The sequence below is a fragment of the Schistocerca serialis genome, chromosome 1 (assembly GCF_023864345.2).
Source record: "Schistocerca serialis cubense isolate TAMUIC-IGC-003099 chromosome 1, iqSchSeri2.2, whole genome shotgun sequence".
NCBI lineage: Eukaryota > Metazoa > Arthropoda > Insecta > Orthoptera > Acrididae > Schistocerca > Schistocerca serialis.
Window position 1 is genome coordinate 912488488 of NC_064638.1, and position 22758 is coordinate 912511245.

At 44.3% G+C, this 22758-nt stretch overlaps 1 protein-coding gene across 1 annotated transcript in view; it reads left to right on the forward strand.

Moving 5' to 3' along the window:
• Positions 1–22758, forward strand: part of LOC126458506 (dynein assembly factor with WDR repeat domains 1) — an 80166-nt gene that overhangs the window by 9995 nt on the left and 47413 nt on the right. Inside the window, exons 2-3 of the mRNA XM_050095604.1 lie at positions 2109–2181; positions 2322–2525. Coding sequence (XP_049951561.1) covers positions 2109–2181; positions 2322–2525 — 277 coding nt within the window. The remainder of the gene's footprint in view (positions 1–2108; positions 2182–2321; positions 2526–22758) is intronic.

Sequence of the window (22758 nt, forward strand, 5' to 3'; positions counted from 1 at the left end):
CTAGCTGTAGGAAAAACATGCACACAAACACACACACACATTCATTCACATGCACACAAAGACACACACATTCACTCACATGCACACACCCATCTCTCTACATTGTGCTCAGTCGACTGCCAGCTCTTTACTGGTCCTCGGTGAGTGTACTGGGGTGAGGCGAGGATGTGGGGTGGGGTGAAGGCCTATTCTAAAATACTTTTTAATTTTATATATTTGTGCTCCAAATTTTCATCCTCAAAGCTAAAGTATTTGATGTTGGCTACTCAAACACTCTGCAGTCTGCATATTGCCCTTCTTGCAAAGCAAAAATATTTTCCATCTTTATTCCTTGTAATGTCTGTGATCATTATAGCTTCATGATCATTGACATCCACCTCTGTCCTAAAATTTTAGATCTGTTAGTCAGCAGGAGGTCTGAGATGTTCTCACCAGCAAGTTCCCAAACTGTATGCTTCAAGCAATGTTGACATTAAAAACACTCTCAAATGAACCCTTGCCTACAGAACCAGTTTTGATTGTACGACTCTTCCATTCTATAGCTGGAATGTTGAAGTCTCCTCCAGTTATGATAACATGATTAGGAAACTTACTCATGATATTCTCTAAGCTGTCTCTGAAATGCTCTGCGCTACAGCTCCTGATGCAGTTGGTCTTTTCAGAAGCACATGAGGAAACTGTCAAACTAAATGACATATTTGAACTAAGTACTACTGATGCTGCTGCCACTGCCACTGTGAGGTTCTCTACACTCTACAACTGGAGCACAACTGACTCTTTACTGCAAAACAGCTGCAAAATTCAAGTAAATTAGGTGACTATAGCACTGATGGCGCCATGAAACAACAAGATGAAGTTATTTCACTCTACACTAGTGATCGCAAAATACATCAAAGTAAATAACACTTCTAAAAACAGATAAATAAACATACACTATTCACTTCTTCCCAGAAGTATGTAAGAAAACTGCTAAACTAAATAATGGATACGAACTATGGACGCTTTACAACTGGACTGCAGAACATTTGTTTTCATCTGTTGGTGTATTCATTGTCTTGAACCATATCACTGTGGAATCCCATTCATGTTTGAACGTATGTTGTATTACTTCTGCTCCAAATATGTTTAAAAGCTGACACAAAAATGTTTAGTCATTGACTGAGTTTTCTCAAGTAATTATATGAGATTATTGCAATATATTAATAGTTTTGAAACAGGAAATGTGACATAATGTCTTGCATACTTAAGTTGAAAGGTCAATGCTGCCGTTGATTGTAGACTGTGATAATTCTTCATTCTTTTTCAGAGTGAAAGTTCTGGATTTTCCTTTTTTCAGTTATGTACATGACATGGAGTAGCTTTTGTGATTTTTGAATAAATTTCAAAGTTACATAATTTCCTTATTTATTAACAATTTGGACTGCCAACAATTCACATACTGGTCACAAAACTGCTGCCTTGCAACAACTCTGCAACAACTGAGTAACAACTACCAATTAATCAATGACTGCTCACAGCCAATGTTTGTAATCCTTTTGCATCTTATGAACTAACTGCTTTTATTTAACACTAGCCCTTATACAGAGTCATGACAATGTAATGAAATGATCATGTGGCATTGATGGCCAGGAGGCCCCATCCGGGAAAGTTCAGCCGCTGAGTTGCAAGTCTTATTTCAGGTGACACCCATTGGGTGACATGTGTGTTGGTGATGATGAAATGATTATGAGGGCAAAACAACACCCAGTCCCAGAGTGGAGAAAATCTCCAACCCAGCTGGGAATCGAACCTCGGCTCGCTGCATGGTAGGCAAATATGTTACCACTCGGCAAAGCAGGCGGACAGTCATTGACAAAAAATCATACTGATAGTTTTGTCATAATAGATGTTTAAGTTTACTTATAAAGAAAAAATATATTACTATAAATAATTTTTGTATGTGACATTGAGGTCAAGAAGGTATATGTGTATGTTTTTAAAAAGTGTTTCTGTGCTAAATTTGTAAAATAAATCCCTTTAACAATTATTTTTTGTTATTGCATTACATTATCTCGATTTGGAACTGAGCTTGTTGGAATTAATTATTTTATATATATTTTCTTAATTAGGTGTTGGCTGGGAATATACGAAACACGGACGGTCTAAGATTAAGATGAATGATCTTATCAATTTTTCTGACAAGTGAGTACAGTTCCATTACTGGTTTGAACTTATCTGGCTGTTGTAATACATAAATTCGTTTTTATGTTTGCTTTTTTAAACAAATGATTTCTGATGTATGATATTTCAAATTTGTAATGTGATACTAATTACAATTAAAGGACAAATGTACTGCAGTTGGTGGAGATAATTGCAAAACATGAGCCACTTATAACAGAGAAAATTGTTCAGCAGTTAATAGATTTACTTTTGAAGCTACAGAAAAAACTTAAGGAATCTGTAGATCATCGGTTTCAGAAATGCTTAGTACTTAAAGCTCATTTACTACCTCTTACAAATGTTGCATTTGACAGAGAAGGGAAAAAGTAAGTAAAATTTTATTATACGTGCATTTTTTTATGCCATTCACTTTAAAATTTCACAAAAATCAATTTTCTGACTATTTTAACTGTAGAGAGGTAAAATTAGTATGGACAACTAAAGAATGAGAGGCACACATAATATAAATAACAGTGTGTTTTTCAAAATATGTTATATTCAGCAGATTTTCAGTAGAAGCGTTATTAAAAATTAGTCACTGTTAAATAAACAATTTTCCCATCACTATCAATTAATTCATCATTTTATTCCTCTGACTTGTTGGTATTAACTGTTCTTCATCTACATATATAGGAAGATTTTCACCAGATACACAGTATTTACTGTTATGCTCATAATGCATTATCATGTTTATAAGTTGACGCAGATGAAAAATAATTAAAAAGCTAAATATTTTATTTGGATAAGGAAATAATAATTCAGTAGTGTTTTAAATCCCTGATATATTTCATTATGCCAAATGTTAAATTCCATACTGTGCTTAGGTGTGTTGTCTATATCTACATCAACGTGATATCTCTACAGTATTATGAAAAAGATAGAGTGCTACTCTCTGAAAAGATGACATGTTGAGTTGCAGACAGGCATGATATATAAAATTTCAGCCAAAGCCTTCATAGGAAAAGAGAGTCGTGCGCACACACACACACACACACACACACACACACACACACACACACACACACACACACACACACACACACACATTCATACAGGCAACCACACTGCACATACACATGACCACACACTGCAACAGAGATGCATTGAATGGGAGAAACAATCTGGAGCAGGGGAGGTGGGGGGGGGGGGGGGGTTGAGAGTTAGATACAGCAGGGTACATGTGGGGGAAGAGGAATCAGCACTGCCTGGTGGAGCTTGCAGTGGCTAGAGGTAGTAAAACTTGCCAACAGGCACAACAGCACTGGAAGGTTGTGGTGGAGGGAGAGGAGGAGGGAAAAACAGGGAATGGAAAGGAGAGCAGCAGAGAAGGGGGAAAAGACTGTTGGATGCACAAATAGGGAGCACAAAATGAGAGTAGGGAAGGCAAGCTGTCAGGGGGTGACAGGACAAAGGGGGCAGGAACATTTTGGTGGAGGGTGATGGGATAATGAGTTACCATAGTTGAGGCAGAGATGGTTGTGGGAGTGCAGAATGTGTTGTAAGTGTAACTTTCCATCTGTGAAGTTCAAGAAAGCTGGTGGTGGAGTGGAGGAACCAGATGCTTGGGTTGTGAAGCAGCCAGTAAAATCAAGTATGTTATTTACAACTGCATGTTGTGCCACAGGGTGATCCACTTCGCTCTTGGCCACAATTTGGTGGTGGCCATTTGTCCTCATAGACAGCTGGTTGGCAGCCATACCAGTATAAAAAACTGAAGAATCATTGCAACAGAACTGGTATATAATGTCTCTGCTGTCACAGGTGATCTAGCCTCTGATGTGGTAAGATGAAGCAGTGACAGGACTGGAATAGGAAGTGCTGGCTGGGTGGAATGGGCAGATTGTGCAACTGGGTCCTCCACAGGTATTGATCCTTATGGCAAGGGGTTGAGGTTGGGAGTGGCATAGGGACGGACTGGGTGGGCAATATAACACCTCCTTGGGGGGGGGGGGGGGGGTGAGAAGTATCTTGGGTTGTATGTCCATAATTTCAGGGCTTGATGATAGGCAAGCAAAGCCCTGATGAAGGATATGGTTCAGTTGTTCCAGTCAAGGGTGGTATTGGGTGATGAATAGGATGCTCCTTTATAACTGATTCTTGGGGCTATTTGGGGATACAGCACAGAAAATCTGTTTGTGGGCTAGGTCAGGGGGGTGGGGTCTTATCAGTGAAGGCCTTTAGGAGACATTCAGCATACTGGGCATTGGAGCTCCCACCACTGCAAACACACCGTTCCCGGGTGGCCAGGCTGTGTGGGAGTGATTTTTTGTGTGGGATGACAGCTGTTGAAATGCAGACACTGTTGGTGGTTAGTGGGATTAATGTGGACAGAAGTGTGGATGGAGGTATCACAGAGGAGCAAGTCATTGACAAGGAAAGTCGCACACAGGTTTGAAGAGAGCCAAGTGAAGTGGATGGGAGAGGATGTGTTAAGGTTTTGTAGTATGAGAATAGGGTGTTCTGGCCCAGGGTCCAGATCATGAAGATACTATCAGTGAACATGAACAAGACTTGAAGTTTGCGGTTTTGGGATGCTAAGAAGGTTTCTTCTAGTCGTTCCACGTTGGCATAGGAGGGTACCATGTGAACGCCCACAGCTATGCCTCAGATTTGTTTCTAAACCTTCTCTTCAAAGGAAAAATAGTTGTGTGTTATGATATAGTTAGTAAAATCTACCCACCAAGCAGCAGCAGAACACGCATATAAAAGGTTACAATTATGTAAGCTTTCAGAGCCAGTGACTCTTTCTTCCAGCAGAAGTGTTGAAGGAGTAGAAAGAGGGATGAAGGAAAAGGACTAGAGAGGTATAGGAAAAGGGGCAGATTTTGAAAGAGTCACCTAGAACTGTGGGTAAGGGGAGATTTACCAGACAGGATGAGAAAGAAAGACTGATTGTAGGGGACTGCACCAGATGGGATTTGAAAAACTGATTTATTTTATTTTATTTATTTTTTTATATTTATTTATATACTTGTTCCATAGATCTGTACACGTGAGCAAGTCACTCAGATGTGGAACGTGTCAATATACATAATAAAATACATAGAATAAAGACATTGTTATAGTATTAATAACAGTGCACAAAAGTCATACTTACTAGCTTAAAAACTAGTCAACATAAATGTGAAGATAGCAGTTTCATATTTAGGGCATTATTGCATTTATTTTAACCTTGAACAGTAATCAAAACTTCCCACTTTGGGTTTAAAAGTGACCCAAAAATGGAAATGAGAAAAACAGAAATTTTTACATTAGGGCATTATTACATTAGTTTAACAGTAAACAGTGTCAAAAAATTTAAAAACATCTTTCCAATCTGGGTTTTACTTATTTCTATGAAAGAATTCCGCGAGTGAATAAAGTGAAGTCTCAAGTAAATAATTTTTCAAGCCACGTTTAAATACTGATGTACTACTCCTTATACTTTTGATGCTGTTGGGTAGGGAATTGAAAATTTTAGTTCCAGCGTACTTTACCCCTTTCTGAATAAGTGTCAAGTTCTTTAACTCACAGTGGAAATCCTCTTTTCTTCTGGTGTTATGTTCATGATGTAGGCAATTTGTTTCATACAGAGTGGGGTTATTTATTATGAAGCACATCAGTGAATATATGTACTGAGATGTTGGTGTCAGTATTTCAAGTCGTTTAAAAAGATTTCGACATGAGGTTCGTGGGGCTACACCACAAATGATTCTTATTGCTCTTTTTTGTGCTGTGAGGATTTTCTTTGCGGCTGGTGTATTGCCCCAGAAGATGATGCCATAAAACATGACTGAATGAAAATAGCCGAAGTAAGCTGACTTTGAGATGGTAATGTCATTAAAGCGTGACAAAATTCGTAAAGCAAATGTTGCCGACGTCAGCCGTTTTAGTGTTTGTAGAACGTGATGTTCCCAGTTCAGCCTACTGTCCACATATACGCCTAGGAATGTTGATAAGTACACTTGCTTTATCATCTGATCATTCTGTGTGATAACTATTCCTTTTGGGTTTTTGTGGGTTGTCTGGAACTGGATAAAATTGTTTTTTTTTTCAGGTTTATTGAAAGGGAGTTAATACTAAACCAACCCAGAACTTCTTTAAGGATATGATTGACCTCAGATTCTAAGTCAGTAGTTGACACATTATCCACCACAATGCTCGTATCATCAGCGAACATTGTAAATTTACACTGCTTATTGATGGATAAAGGCAGGTCATTAACATATATGAGGAACAGCAAGGGGCCAAGCACTGATCCCTGTGGCACTCCATGCTGCACAATTCCCCACTCAGAGTCCACTATATATTGTGATACACTATCTGAAACATCTAGAATAATCTTGTGCTTCCTATTTTCGAGGTACGATTTTAACCAGTTCCCTACAGGTCCTGTAATTCCATAATGACAGGCCTTCTTGAAGAGTATCTGGTGATCTACACAGTCGAACGCCTTTGATAGGTCGCATAAGACACCAATTGGCAGCCTCTTGCTGTTTATAGACTCTAGAACATCATTTGTGAATGAGAAAATTGCGTTATCTATTGAAACTCCCTTTTGAAAACCAAACTGCTGACTGTTAATGATGTTCAGGTCACCAATGTGTGCCACAATCCTGTTGTACAGAGCTTTTTCTAGGACTTTTGAAAATGTCGTTAATAGAGAGATAGGGCGATAGTTTGACACATTTGTAGCATCCCCTGCTTTGTACAGGGGCCTGACAACAGAGTATTTCATTCTGTCTGGAAACACTCCTTGTTGCTTGGATGTGTTGCAGATGTGAGACAAAACTTCGGTCACTTCACTACAGCAAGCCTTCAACAGCTTGCTTGAAATATCGTCGATACCAGCAGAATGTTTATTTTTCAAAGACTGTATGATTTTTTTGATTTCATTGGCAGTAATGGGAAGCACACTTATTTGACTGAAAGGTTCTGGAAAATTATTTTTCATTATACAGGCAGCTTTATCTACAGAACCATGGCAACCTATCTGTGTTGGGACAGTTAAAAAATGTTGGTTAAAGATTTCAGCAATTTCCTCACTATTATTTATCTCTGAGTTGTCAACAGTTAAAACAATATTTTTGTCTTTGGTGTAGTTTACAGCCCCTGTTTCTCTCTTTATCACATTCCAGATTGTTTTAATTTTATTTTCAGAATTAGTAATTTCAGATGCTATACACATACTTTTAGAGTTTTTAATTACTTTGGCAAGAATTTTACAGTAGAGTTTATAATGTTTTAGCTGAGCAGAGTTGTTAGAAGTCTTTGATGCTATGTAGAGTTGTCTTTTTCTCTGACAGGAAGCTATGATGCCCTTAGTGAGCCATGGTTTTTTTGCAGACCTAGCAGGTTGGACTCTGTATGACTTTTTTGGAAATACACTTTCAAAGATAACTGCTATCTCATTTGTGAATAAATTGTATTTTGAATTAGCAGTTTCTGCTAGATAAACAGGTGTCCAGTCAGTATGCTGAAGACATGATCTGAACGTTTGAATAGCTTCCTCACTTATTTTCCTTACTGTTTTCCATCTAAGTGAGGTGTCACTCAGAGGAATTCCCAAGCTGTTGAAAGTAACTCGTTGTACGTCATGGTTAGACAGACCATTTATAACCATTTCAATATTAATATGGTTGACTTTACTCTGATCAACAAAAGCGTTATCAATGAGAGTATTGGAAGAGGTTGTGGTTCTGGTGGGCAAGCTAACCACGGGAACAAGGTTGTACGTGCACATGAGATTTTCAAACTCCACCTTGCAGAGAGAATTAACCAAGAAATCTATGTTAAAATCCCCAACAACTACCATGCCCCTATTTTTTCTACTTAAGTACAACAAAAGAGTATCTAATTGTTTAACAAACACTTTAAAATTACCAGATGGTGCCCTGTAAACTGCCACAACTGTTAATCTGGAGACAGTGTCTGGCACCTCTATAGCACATACTTCAAAATGTAGCTCAGAGCAGAATCTTTGTACATCTATTGCCGTGAACAAGACATTGTTTTTTACATATACAGCTACTCCTCCTTTGTCCTTATAGTTCCTGCAATAAGACGTTGCCAAAACATAGTTGGGAATAGGGACCACTTCAATACCAGCAGTGATGTGGTGTTCTGTTAGACACAGAATGTGGGCACTGTTTATACCTTTTGTGTCTTCTATATTTGCTGTGAACTGATCCAGCTTGCAGCATAGGCCTCTTATGTTCTGATGAAACACTGTTAACTTTTGTTTGTCTTTAATTGTATTGCTGTTTGAGTGAACTTTCGTTTGTGTATTAATTACTTGTTGCAGATTTTTGTTACTGGACCAAATCCTGCTAGAGTTGGCCCAGCTCACTAGTTTACCTCGTTAGTTAGGGCTATGACTGGTCTGCTTTCATGATCGTTATTGTTTAGGCCTATTGTTTCATGAAAAGCTTTTCCAATGTCTGCTGCTAGTTTATTTTTGCCAAACTGATTTAGATGTAGTCCATGCTTTGTGAAGCAGTGTCTCTCATACCTGTCTGTATCCAGTAGAGTCACATTCGTAAACTTAGTGCAAAAGTGTTTCAGTTTACTATTCGTTAGGCGAATTTCTCTGTTCACACAAGACCAGTCTGCCAGGTCAGATCTCGTGGGCACAGTTGTTAGTATTATGTTTGTATTCTGTAATAACTGCAGCAATACGAGTAGCTTTTTAATGAAAGTGCTGGCCTCGTTGCAATAAACATTGTTTGCTCCTGCGATTATCGTAACACAGTCTTTTTCCGTGAATTTAGCACATTCTGTGTGTATGTCTTCTACCACATTCACGAATTTTGCTCCTGGTTTAACAATTGCTGATATACACGAACCATCTTGAGCAGAGTTCGACATGCACGTCGAAATATTGCGAGCATGACTGTCTCCAAATATTTTTACGTTATTTTTCCGTTGTGTTTGTTTACGTACGCGATCGGAACTTTTTCTTACACAACCACTCGTGTTTTGTGTACACGTGTTGCCGTCTACTACAATTTTAGATGCACTGTTTTTGTTATTTGAGTTATCACTGTTTATCAAGCACTGAACTTTGTCCACTGTTGAGGCTTCTGTATTCACTTGTGGGTTTCCTTTCTTGTATATAAATGTGGCGTCGTCGACGGTTACGTTTTCATGACGTACATAACACCGATCTACACACACTGTCGAAGCACTACTGTTTTGTAGAGCTGTATATCGGTCTTGGAGCACAGCGTGTTTCACTTCTAGCACTTCAATATCGGTTTGTAGCATTCTGATTATTTCGTCCTTATTTTTGATAATGTTTGAAAATTTACTTTCACACGCGGCTGCTATGCACGGCTCACAGATCCACAAATAGTCATCAGTTACGAGTTTTAAGTTGATCTTGCAGCAATTTTCATGAAACCAGTACTTGCAGGTTCTACACTGAATTCCTTTACGAACTTTTCTGTTACACAATTTACAATTACTACACTCCTGGAAATTGAAATAAGAACACCGTGAATTCATTGTCCCAGGAAGGGGAAACTTTATTGACACATTCCTGGGGTCAGATACATCACATGATCACACTGACAGAACCACAGGCACATAGACACAGGCAACAGAGCATGCACAATGTCGGCACTAGTACAGTGTATATCCACCTTTCGCAGCAATGCAGGCTGCTATTCTCCCATGGAGACGATCGTAGAGATGCTGGATGTAGTCCTATGGAACGGCTTGCCATGCCATTTCCACCTGGCGCCTCAGTTGGACCAGCGTTCGTGCTGGACGTGCAGACCGCGTGAGACGACGCTTCATCCAGTCACAAACATGCTCAATGGGGGACAGATCCGGAGATCTTGCTGGCCAGGGTAGTTGACTTACACCTTCTAGAGCACGTTGGGTGGCACTGGATACATGCGGACGTGCATTGTCCTGTTGGAACAGCAAGTTCCCTTGCCGGTCTAGGAATGGTAGAACGATGGGTTCGATGACGGTTTGGATGTACCGTGCACTATTCAGTGTCCCCTCGACGATCACCAGTGGTGTACGGCCAGTGTAGGAGATCGCTCCCCACACCATGATGCCGGGTGTTGGCCCTGTGTGCCTCGGTCGTATGCAGTCCTGATTGTGGCACTCACCTGCACTGCGCCAAACATGCATACGACCATCATTGGCACCAAGGCAGAAGCGACTCTCATCGGTGAAGACGACATGTCTCCATTCGCCCCTCCATTCACGCCTGTCGCGACACCACTGGAGGCGGGCTGCACGATGTTGGGGCGTGAGCGGAAGACGGCCTAACGGTGTGCGGGACCGTAGCCCAGCTTCATGGAGACGGTTGCGAATGGTCCTCCCCGATACCCCAGGAGCAACAGTGTCCCTAATTTGCTGGGAAGTGGCGGTGCGGTCCCCTACGGCACTGCGTAGGATCCTACGGTCTTGGCGTGCATCCGTGTGTCGCTGCGGTCCGGTCCCAGGTCGACGGGCACGTGCACCTTCCGCCGACCACTGGCGACAACATCGATGTACTGTGGAGACCTCACGCCCCACGTGTTGAGCAATTCGGCGGTACGTCCACCCGGCCTCCCGCATGCCCACTATATGCCCTCGCTCAAAGTCCGTCAACTGCACATACGGTTCACGTCCACGCCGTCGCGGCATGCTACCAGTGTAAAAGACTGCGATGGAGCTCCGTATGCCACGGCAAACTGGCTGACACTGACGGCGGCGGTGCACAAATGCTGCGCAGCTAGCGCCATTCGACGGCCAACACCGCGGTTCCTGGTGTGTCCGCTGTGCCGTGCGTGTGATCATTGCTTGTACAGCCCTCTCGCAGTGTCCGGAGCAAGTATGGTGGGTCTGACACACCGGTGTCAACGTGTTCTTTTTTCCATTTCCAGGAGTGTATTACTTTTATCTTCATAACTGGGAGCTGAACCTACACGTACTTTCTCTATCGGCCCCATCTTGGAAGACAGGGTAATATGGAAGACAGAGATCACTGATAAAACATCATGCGTGTGTTAATTAGAGTGAAAAGCTAAGTGCATTGTACATAACAGAGGTGGGAGGGAGGTAGTGAAAAATAGACATGTAAGAAAATCAAAGTTGTGGAAAAGAAAAACAGAGTGAAGAAAGGAATAGTTACTGTGAAGAAATGCTGAGATGGAAGAAATTAACATGAATTAAGACTAGGTGGATGGTGAGAACCAAGGACATGTTGTAGCACTAGTTCCCACCTGTGGAGTTTTGAGAAACCAGTGTGTGGGGGAAGAATCCAGATGGGTTTTGTGGTGAAACAGGCAGCGAGGTCACAACTGTCACATTGTAGAGCTGCTCTGTGACAGGATATTGTGTGTTGTCAGTATACACCCTCTGTCTATGCTCACTCATCCTAACTGATAATTTGGTGGTAGTCATGCCGATGTAAAGGCCGAACAGTGTTTACATAACAACTGGTATATGATGTGTTGTTTCACAGATGGCTCTCCCTTTGATAGTATTTGTTTTGCCATTTACAGGGCTGGTGTAGGTGGTGGTAGGAAGGTGCTTAGGGCAAGTATTGCATTGGGGATGGTCACAGGGATGGGAGCCATAGGATATAGATATGGATGAAGAATGAGCATAGGGTTTGACAAGGATATTGCGGAGATTGGTAGGGTGATGAAACGCTATTCTAGGTGTAATGGGCAAAATCTCAGACAGATTGGATCTCGTTTCAGGGCATGCTTTTAGGAAGTAGGTGATTAATACATTCCAGGCCAGGATAATACTGAGTGACAAGTGGTGTGCTCCAAAGCTATTTTTTGGAGGGATCAACAATACCAGGATTGTATGTGAAGGCCCAGGAAATCTGCTTTTGAACTCGGCTGGTGGAGTAATTTGTCCAGTGAAGGCTGAGGTGAGAATGGTGGTGTATTGCTATAAGGAGTCTGCATCCAAAAAAATACACTCATGCCTATAAATTAAGGATAATTGGAGAATGTGGTGCCACACAACGTGACACTACACAGAACTGGTGCTAATAGCATAGGCACATAGTGAACACACACAACACAGATCTGTAAGTCCACGGTATCGGTGATGAGTTGAGAAAACCGTCCCGAAACACGTGCTACAAAACGCCACTGTTTCCTGCGCATGTACTCAATCATGACATCAATATGGGATTCCCCTAGGGGCTCAGCATTCATTTGCTGAGTACGGGCTTGGCGACCCCGGGGTCCTGAGCTGGGGACTGGTCAGCGCCACCAGTCTCCTGTCACCGTAACCCCCGGACGTGCTTCAGCGACCACCGCATGGCGCGGCGGTGGAACGTTGTGTGCTGCGGGGAATGGTAATCTTGGCTTGACCGCCTGGATTGCGAGGAAGGTAAACCTCTATAAAAACCCCTCAATCTTACGGTGTGCTGCGCACCTATAAGATGCATGGCTGTTGGGGTGGAACAGTCGCAAGCGGGCAACCTCTGGGGCACCTGCCGCGCCCCAGTTGTATAAGGCTTACCTAGGCACGCGGGGCTCTGTCTAGGTGGACTTCTAGTTCCCTAGCTGCTCGTGGGACCGAGATGGGACCCTCGAACTTTTATTCTTCTCCTGCCAGCGGAAAGGGTGGATCGCTGGTGGGTTCTAACACCCAATCCAACAAGAGGGCTCATGTAGCCAGTCCTCCTGATTCAGGTAGTAGTAACAGAACGCATGCTGCTTCGCAGAATGTGTTTTTCATAATTAAAAGAAAAGATGGGAGTTTTGAAAAAGTTTCGCCATTTTATATACAGAAGGGCTTAGAAGGTATTGCTGGCACATTAAAATCTGTAAAGCGCTTGCGAAATGGCACCTTGTTGGTTGAAACATCTAGCTTCCAGCAAGTCCAGAACCTTCAGAAGGCACAATTTCTTGGGGAGTTTGCGATAGAGACTGAATTTCACAACACCTTGAACTACAGCAAGGGTGTTGTGACTTGCAGAGATCTCGTTGACATTCCCCAAGACGAACTGAGGGCTGAATGGTCCCGGGAAGGAATTGTGGACGTGCAACACATTATGAAACGGGTGGATGGTGCTCTCATAAAGACTAACTCGTTTATCCTTACATTTAACACCACCAAATTGCCAGAGCATGTGAAGGCAGGTTTCCTACGTCTCAGTGTACGGCCTTATTACCCCAACCCCATGCGGTGTTTCAAATGCCAACACTTTGGACACACTACTCTCGGCTGTAGAGGGGAAGCCACTTGCGGGAATTGTGGTAAAGCCGCCCATGAGGGAGTTGGTTGCTCCTCTCCTCCCAAGTGTGTCAACTGCTCTGGGGATCACCCTGTGTGGAGTAGGGAATGCAGAGTTTTCCTTGAGGAACAGAAGATCCAGGAACTAAAAACTACAAAACGCATCCCGTATGGTGAGGCGAAGAAAATCTACAAGTCCATGCAGCCGCCCACGTTCGCTGCTTCCTTTTCTTCCGTTCTCAAACAACCAGTCTTGAAAACCGATGCCGCTACACAAACGGAGGTTGCTACTGTCTGCACTAGCACCTGCGCTTGTCAATGTACGTGTGCTGCTGCCGTTCCTGTGAAGCCTGCTGCTCCCCCCCGGCCATCTGACCAGGCTGTGGTAGCTGACATCATGGAACTTCCTGCCCCTTCCCGGGTCCAGTCTAGTGCACTGCCCAGCACTGCTACACCCGCTACTGCTTCTGAGGTTTTGGCTCCAATGCCACCTCAAGCCAGAACATCGAAGCCAAAGACAAAGGTGAAGACTCGCCCACTAAAGGAGACTGCAGTTATACAGTCTCCTGATGTGGATGTCATTCTCCCTGACGTCTCTCTCGACTCCTCTTCTGCGGCGATGGAGGTTGATGTCAGACTGGGGCAATCATCTCGCCCCAAAACTGAGCCTCCACCTGTTGTGGGCTCTCCTCCCCAACAGAAAGTGAGAATGAAGGTACTCCCACCCTGATAGATGGCTCCCATTATACAGTGGAACATGAATGGATTCCGGGCACATGTGGAGGAACTGAACCTCCTAGCACGGCAACGCCCCCTGTGCTTGTGTTTACAGGAAACGCATTTAAAACCATCTGATGCTTCTGTACTAAGGGGCTATACGTCATATCGCAAAGATGACCTGACTGGAGAAAGGGCCAAAGGCGGAGTCGCTGTGTTTGTCAATAATGACCACCACTCCTCTGCCCTCCCCCTGGATACTGACCTGCAAGCAGTTGCAGTTGAAATTTATTCACCTCGGAGGCTTACCGTTTGCTCCCTTTATTTACCCCCTCTGGATGCAATGACCTTAGACGCTCTCACAGATCTTATCGACCAACTCCCCCACCGATTTCTTCTCCTGGGAGACTTCAATGCCCATCATGTCCTGTGGGGCTCCACTTCTCTTTGCGCTCGAGGTCGAATTTTGGAGAGCCTCCTAACATCTCAAGTGTTGTGCATCCTCAACACAGGTACTCCGACTCATTTCTCTACTGCTACAGGGTCATTCTCAGCCATTGACCTATCTTTCTGCTCTCCAACCCTCACCGACTCTGTTCACTGGGAGGTCATTGACGACCTTCATTCCAGCGATCACTTCCCTATCCGCATTCATCTCCTGGATGGTGTATTGCTGGAGCCGCGGCCACCATCGTGGATGATTGGCAGGGCTAACTGGCCACTGTTCACTCGGTTGGCTGTCTTTGACCGCCACAATAACGTACAGGAATGGGTGGATCACATCACGCTTGTGGTCCATCATGCTGCTGACCTGTCCATACCACAGTCTTCTGGCACTCCTAAGCGGCGCCTTGTGCCTTGGTGGACAGAAGAGCGCCGTTCAGCAATCCGGGACAGGCGTGCGGCTCTTCGCCGATTTAAATGCCACCCAACAGCGGTCAATCTTACCGCCTTTCGAATCGCTAGAGCCAGGGCACGGCGTGTCTTTAAAGAGAGCAAGAAAAGGTCATGGCAGGAGTTCCTGGACTCCATCAACCGTTCCACTTGTTCCACAAGAGTATGGGAAGCCATCCGGAGGATTTCCGGTAAGCATAGCCGTTTACCAATAGCTGCTGTCCTGAACCAGGGATGCCTCCAAACGACACCCAGAGCCATTGCTCAGACGCTGGCAGAGCATTTTGCACAAAGTACTGCCACTACAAATCAGGATCCAGCGTTTCGTCGCTACCGTGCGACTGTCGAAAGAGCGACCTTGGACTTTCGGTCGAACAGTTCTGAGGCCTACAATTCCCCTTTCTCCATGTGGGAACTTGAATCGGCACTTACTGAGACTTCTGAAACTGCACCAGGTTACGACCGCATCCGGTACTCCACGCTTCGACATCTGCCAGCGGCGTCAAAGGAAATCCTCCTCGAATGTTTTAATCTCATATGGCAGACAGGAGTGTTCCCCACCTCGTGGAGGGAGGCAATTCTCATCCCTCTCCTCAAACCAGGAAAGGACCGCACATGTCCTGGTAGTTATCGTAGTATTGCCTTGACAAGCTGTGTCAGAAAGACCATGGAACGGATGGTTAACCGGCGTCTTGTCTGGCTGTTAGAGACCAGACAGCTCCTTAGCCGCTTTCAGTGTGGATTCCGAAAATTTTGGTCCACGGTCGACAACCTGACCCTCCTAGAGGCAGCTATTCAGCAGGCTTTTCTCCGTCAGCATCACTGTATCGGTATCTTCTTTGATATCAGTAAGGCATATGATACTACTTGGAGACACTGTATTCTTGCACAAATGTATCAATGGGGCTTTCGTGGCCGCCTCCCCATTTTCATTCGGTCTTTCCTGTCTCAGAGGTTTTTTCGGACCCGCGTTGGTAACACACTGTCTGATCACTTTGAGCAAGAGAACGGTTCCCCCAGGGCAGTGTTTTAAGCGTTACCCTCTTTGCCATAGCCATCAACAGTATAACGTCTACAGTGAGGAGTCCAGTACAGTGCTCCTTATTTGTGGACGACTTTGCTGTTTTCTGTTCCTCCTCCAGTGTTGCAACCGTGAGCCGTCAGTTGCAGCTAACAGTGCGGCGGTTAGAGGAGTGGGCTGCAAAGACGGGTTTTCGGTTTTCTGCCGAAAAGTGTGTTTGTGTTCATTTTAATCGTTCTCGTCATCTTTCTACTTTGCCTGCCTTGCATATGGGGGGATACTGTACTACATTTTAGAGACACAGTGCGGTTTCTGGGCCTAATTTTTGACTCCAGGTTGTCATGGCTGCCACACCTACGTGATTTGAAAGCCAGAACCCTGAAGGCACTGAACATCCTCAAGTGCCTCAGCCACAGGTCTTGGGGCGCGGACAGGGCGCGTCTCCTACAGTTTTATGGAGCTTTTGTGCGTTCACGGCTGGACTATGGGTGCACAGTATATGGATCAGCGAGGCCATCTTATTTGCAGATCCTTGACGCTGTTCACCATGCTGGGATCCGACTGGCCACGGGTGCTTATCGGACCAGTCCCGTACCCAGCCTCTGTGCTGAGTCTGGCGAACCCCCACTTACCATCCGCCGACAGATCCTGCTGGTGCGCCAGGCTTGTAAGTTTCTTGCAGCTCCCAGATCGCCTGCTCACCATCTTGTTGCCCATCCACCTCTGGACTGCCTTTTTTCCCGTCGTCCCCGGGCTACGTTGCCGTTTGGGATCCGTGTGCAACGTGTACTAGAGTCCCTCGGTGTGGAGTCTGTACAACCCCAAATCCAAGGTTTTAACCGCCTGCCACCCTGGTTACTGAAGAGGCCCGGAGTGATTTTAGATTTATTGCAGTTCAAGAGAGATTGCACTCCTGCCACCGTTTTTAATGCAGCATTTTCTGCCATTTTATCTGAGCACCACGACTATGTAGCTGTTTTTACGGATGGGTCGAAACAAGGGGATTCTGTTGGTTGCTCAGTTGTTTTTCCATATCGTGTCCTTAAGGTCCGACTGCCTCAGACTTTTACTGTCTTTGATGCAGAATTGTTTGCGATCTTGCGGGCACTGGAACACATGAGACATTCTTCCTCTCCTAAATTTCTTGTCTGTTCCGATTCACTCAGTGCCCTTCTCTCATTGCAACGTTTGTATCCGGCAGACAAAATTGTCCAGACCATCCAGGATGCCCTCCACCGACTACAGCGACTGGGGAAGGTTGTAACTTTCTGCTGGGTTCCAGGGCATGTCGGCATTGCTGGGAATGAAAGGGCAGATCTCGCAGCCAAGGAGGCGTGTCTCGATCCACACGTATCTCAGTGTGCTATCCCCTTGCACGCACTCACCTCGCTGTTGAGCTCACGGGTCATGCGTCGGTGGGAGGATGAGTGGCTGGAAGTGACTGACAATAAGCTCCGTATAGTCAAGCCCACAACGCGTGTGTGGTGTACTTCCTTTCAGCCCCGTCGACGGGACGAGGTTCTCCTCACTCGGCTTCGAATAGGCCACAGCCCTATGACGCATGGCTTCCTGCTCCGGCGAGAGGACCCTCCAATGTGTGGTGCTTGCGGCGTCCAGGTCACTGTGCGCCACGTTCTCTTGGATTGCGTTTTATTTTCTGACCAGCAGGCCACGGCTGACTTGCCAGCAGACCTGCCAACTCTTTTAGGCAACACTCGGATGAATGTGGTTAAAGTTTTAAAGTTCTGTGCCATGTCAAATGTTTTTACAAAGATTTTAGGGAGAGGATTTTAATTTGCTCACTGTGTGACAAGCTCGCCCATATTCTATGTAAGTAGCCCACCAGTGACAATTTCAGTGGCATTCTTGTTGCTATGTTTCCCCTTTCCTTAGGTTTTACTTTCTTAGGTAGCATTTTCCTTCTTTTCCTGCTTTGTTTGAGTGTGTGCTGTAGTTTTCTTAGGTCTGTCCACATTTGTTTCTTTTAAATGTGTGTCAGGGCGCTGATGACCTCGATGTTGAGCGCCCAAAAGCCCCAACACACCACCACCACACCACAATATGGGATATGGTCACCATGCACACATACACAGGCCACACAACAGGTTGGCATACTCTGGATCAAATGGTCAAGCAGCTGCTGGGGTATAGCCTCCTATTCTTGCACCAGTGCCTGTCAGAGCTCCTGAAGTGTCCTAGGGGTTTGAAGACGTGCAGCAGTACATCGGCTGAGAGCTTCCCAGATGTGCTCGATGGGGTTTAGATCTGGAGAACAGGCAGGCCATTCCATTCACCTGATATCTTCTGTTTGAAGGTACTCCTCCACGATGACAGCTCGGTGGGGCTGTGCGTTATCATCCATCAGGAAGAAGGTGTGACCCACTGCGCCCCTGAAAAGGTGGACATACTGGTGCAAAGTGATGCCCCGATACACCTGACCTGTTGCAGTTCCTCTGTCAAAGACATGTAGAGGTGTTCATGCACCAATCGTAATCCCACCCCACATCATCAAACAATGACCTCTGTACAGGTCCCTTTCAAGGACATTAAGGGGTTGGTATCTGGTTCACACCAGATGAAAACTCAGCGAGAATCACTGTTCAGACTATACCTGGACTCATCCGTGAAGATAACCTGGGACCACTGTTCCAATGACCATGTACTGTGTTCTTGACACCAGTCTTTACAGGCTCTCCTGTGACCAGGAGTCAGTGGAATCCACCTTGCAGGTCTCTGTGCGAATAAACCATGTCTGTTCAGTCATCTGTAGACTGTGTGTCTGGAGACAACTATTCCAGCGGCTGCGGTAAGGTCCTGAGCAATGCTACCTGCAGTACTCCGTGGCTGTCTACAGGCACTCATGGTGAGATATCGGTCTTCTTGTGGTGTAGTACACTGCGGACATCCCGTACTGTAACGCCTGGACACGTCTGCTGGAATCATTGCCATAATCTTCAGATCACACTTTGTGGCACATGGAGGGCCCTTGCTATGACCTGCTGTGTTTGACCAGCCTCCAGTCGCCCTAGTATTCTACCCCTCACAATGTCATCAACATGTGTTCTTTGAGCCATTTTCAACACGCAATCACCATTAGATGTCTGCATTAAAACAAGCGTTCAGTGCATAGTGCTGTGGAATGTGGAAAAAACCGCAAATTGGCGTTCGTAAGAAGAAGAACAACACCAAAAATGCAACAGGAGTGTAATATGTAAGAAATTGTCCACGCAACCTGCCACTGATGATGCCTTGCAGAAAATAAAGGTGAAACGTGTATGGCACTAAAATTGTGTTTTTTTCACTGGCTGTCAGACGGTCCATAAGTAAAAATTATCAATATACCATAATATTACACGTAACTGAGGAAGACAGGGCTACAAAAGTTGAAGATGTCGACCCATGAAAAGGTCGGTATAGGAAGGAGCAATCCTGGTTCCCATATCCCTCATCTGTTGCTATGTCTGCCCCTCAAAGGTGAAGTAGTTGCTGGTAAGTATAAAGTTGACTAAGGTGATCAAGAAGGATGTGATAGGTCTGGAATCAGGTGGGCACTGACTGAGGAAATGTAAAAGTAAATGCCATGTGGCTAGGGCCTCCCGTTGGGTAGACCGTTCGCCTGGTGCAAGTCTTTCGAGTTGACGCCACTTCGGCAACTTGCGGATCAATGGGGATGAAATGATGGTGATAAGGACAACACGACACACAGTCCCTCAGTGGAGAAAATCTCCAGCCAGCCGGGAATCGCACATGGGCCCCGTTAGGTATGACATTCCATTGCGCTGACCACTCAGCTACCAGGGGCGGACATTGAGGAAATGTTCAGCAGCAGACAGACCATGTACTTGGGGGATGTTAATATAGAGGGACATGGCATCAATGGTGACAGAAAAGGCATGGGAGTGGGATGGGCACAGATTTCGGACAATCTAGAAATGGTTGGTGTGTTTGATACAGGACGGAAGTCTTTTTACTATGTGTTGTAGATGCTGAATAGTTAAGGCAGATATGTGTCTGGTGGGCGCTTTGAACCCAGCAACAATAGGGTGGCCAGGATGAATAGGTTTGTGGATGGGAGAAGGTAAAGGTGGGGTGGGGGTGGGGGGGGGGGGGGTAAGAAGTTTTGCGGATTGAGGTGTTAATCTTGTGAGGGGAGGAGCCTGAGATTTTAAGGAGGGACTGCAGGTCAGTTTGAATCACAGGGATGGTATCTTGATGGCATATGGCAGATGCTGTTTGTAGAAGTGTCAGACAGCTGGCATAGACCTTCACTAATATACTTCATACTTCTTTTGGTCAAGTACCATAGTGGTAGATTCTTTGTCTGCTGGGAGGATAATGATGGTATCATCAGCTTCTAGGGAACATAGAGCCCGGGGTTCTGCAGAGAACAGGTTAGGGTCATGTTGTAGGGACCTGAGGAAGGGGTGTGAAGCAGTGCTTGATGTGAGGAGTTCTTGGAAGGCTTGTTATGGATGATTTTGAGATAGTGGGGGTGGATCAAGTTGAGATCATAGTCAGAACTGTTCAAGGCAGGGTTCAGTGTCGGGTTTACTGTTGAAAAGATTTTGGGATTGGGTTGCAAAGAGATATTTCCTTTTCTCATTACATATGAAGGAAAGTAGGTCTTTCACCAAAGCAGCATGATCAAATGCAAGTGTATGGCTGAAAGTGAGATCCTAGGATAATGCAGATAATTCAAGAGGGGAGAGTGCATCAGACAAGAGGTTGAGAACACTGTACTGTTGTGACTGTTTCTTGGGATTATAAGTTATCATCAGTCTGGGAGGCAATGGTGAAGACTGTGGGATGTTAAGAGGTTGTCCACTGTCCAGACTGCAAAAGAAACACACTGAATGAGAGCAACAATCCAGAGTGGTACAGGGAAGAGGGAAGGATAGCAGGGTACAAGTGGGGGAAGAGGAGTTGGTGGTGCCTGGCAGAGCATGCAGGGACTACATGTGGCAGGACAGGTCTGACAGGTGCATTGTCAAAAGGCTGTAGGGAAGGGAGAGAAGAGGAAAAAGTTGGTAATGGAAAGGAGAGGAAGAGATAAGAGGAAGAGACCAGTGGATGTGTCAATAGAATGTAACACACAATGACTGTGAGGAGAGGACAGGAGGAAGGAAACTGTTGGGTGGAGGGTGGGAGGGCAGTAAATTATCATAGGTTGAGGCTGGGATGATTTTGGGAGCAGAGAATGTGTTGTAAGGATAACTCTCATATGTGCAGCTCAGAAAAGCTAGTAGGGGAGGGGAGGATCCAGATGTCTCAGGTTATGCACCAGTCATTGAAATAAAGTATTTTGTGTCAATTGCATGTTGTGCCACAGGTTGATCCACTTTGTCATGTGCGGGGAAGGTGTGCTTGCTTGTGTGAATGTGTGTGCATTTCTTTTTACTGAAGAAAGCTTTGGCTGAAAGCTTATATGTGACAGTTTTTTCATTGCGCCTATCTGCAACTCAGCATGTCATATTTATGGCGAGTAGCAATCTATCCTTTTCATAATATTGCTGATATTCCATCCTGGGCTTTTCACTACATGATTCCTCTCCAGCTCACAGTGAAGTGTTTGGCTAAGGGTTCATAGAACCACATTCACACTCTTGTTTGACACTTCTGCTCTCAAATAGCGCATGGAAAAATTAGCACTGTATGAGCTCTGATTTCTCTTGTTTCATCATGATGGGAATTTCTCATTATTATGTGGGGGTCAACAAAATGTGTAGCACTTGGAACAGAAAATTGCTGATTATAATGTTGTGAAACAATCTTGCCAAAAAGAAAAATGATTTCATTTTAATGATTGCCTCTCCCATCTTGCTTATAGTATCTGTGACAGTCTATCCCCTAAACCAAGCTGCCCTTCTTTGATCTGTTTTCATGTTCGCCATCGATCCTATCCGGTAAGGATAGGTAAGTGGATAAATGTAGTTTAGGCAGTCTAATAGATTTGTTGCATTTTCTGATGTTCTGCCAATAAAACACAGTCTTTGGTTTGCCTTCCCCCCAACATCTTCTATGAGATAGTTGTTGTTCACGCTGTTTGTAATTGTAATTCCTAGCTGACTTGACAGCCATCAAGTTTGCGTGATTTTTTTTTTTTTTTTTTTTTTTTTTTTTTTTTTTTTTTTTTTTTTTAAATGAATGGAATTTTTTTAGATTCATATGGAGGTACACACACTTTTTATTGTTCAAGGTCAATTGCCACTTTTCACAACATGCAGATGTCTTGTATAACTCACTTGTAATTAATTCTAAGACTTTACTAGGTAATAAATGACAGTGTCATCTACAAGCAATCTAAGCGAGCTACTCAGATTATCTTTGTTAGCAGCCTTCTGGCTGGTTTTCTGTTAAGTCACATTTATATTTTAAATTCAAAATACAGTATGTTTGAAGTATCTGTGATCACTGATCCTTTTTTTATCATGTAAAGTTTGATACTTATTTTCTTTGAAGTTGGTCACTGATTGAGGGTGTTTAATATACCTTGTTTAGTCATCTTTGGAGATGCCTGCAGAAATCAACTCAGGGGTGGGGGTAAGACTCTAAAATTGCCATTTTCATATTAATTAGTTGGTCAGTTTCAAGATGTGTTATGCCACAAGAACCAATTTTGTGTATGATACAAAAAAGTTTATTATATCCCAGAGAACTGATGGTTATCGACTCACTTCTAGAAGTGCATGAGAATTCTTTAATGGATAAAAACTCTGTACTCCATGTTTCAGGTGTGGAGGGGG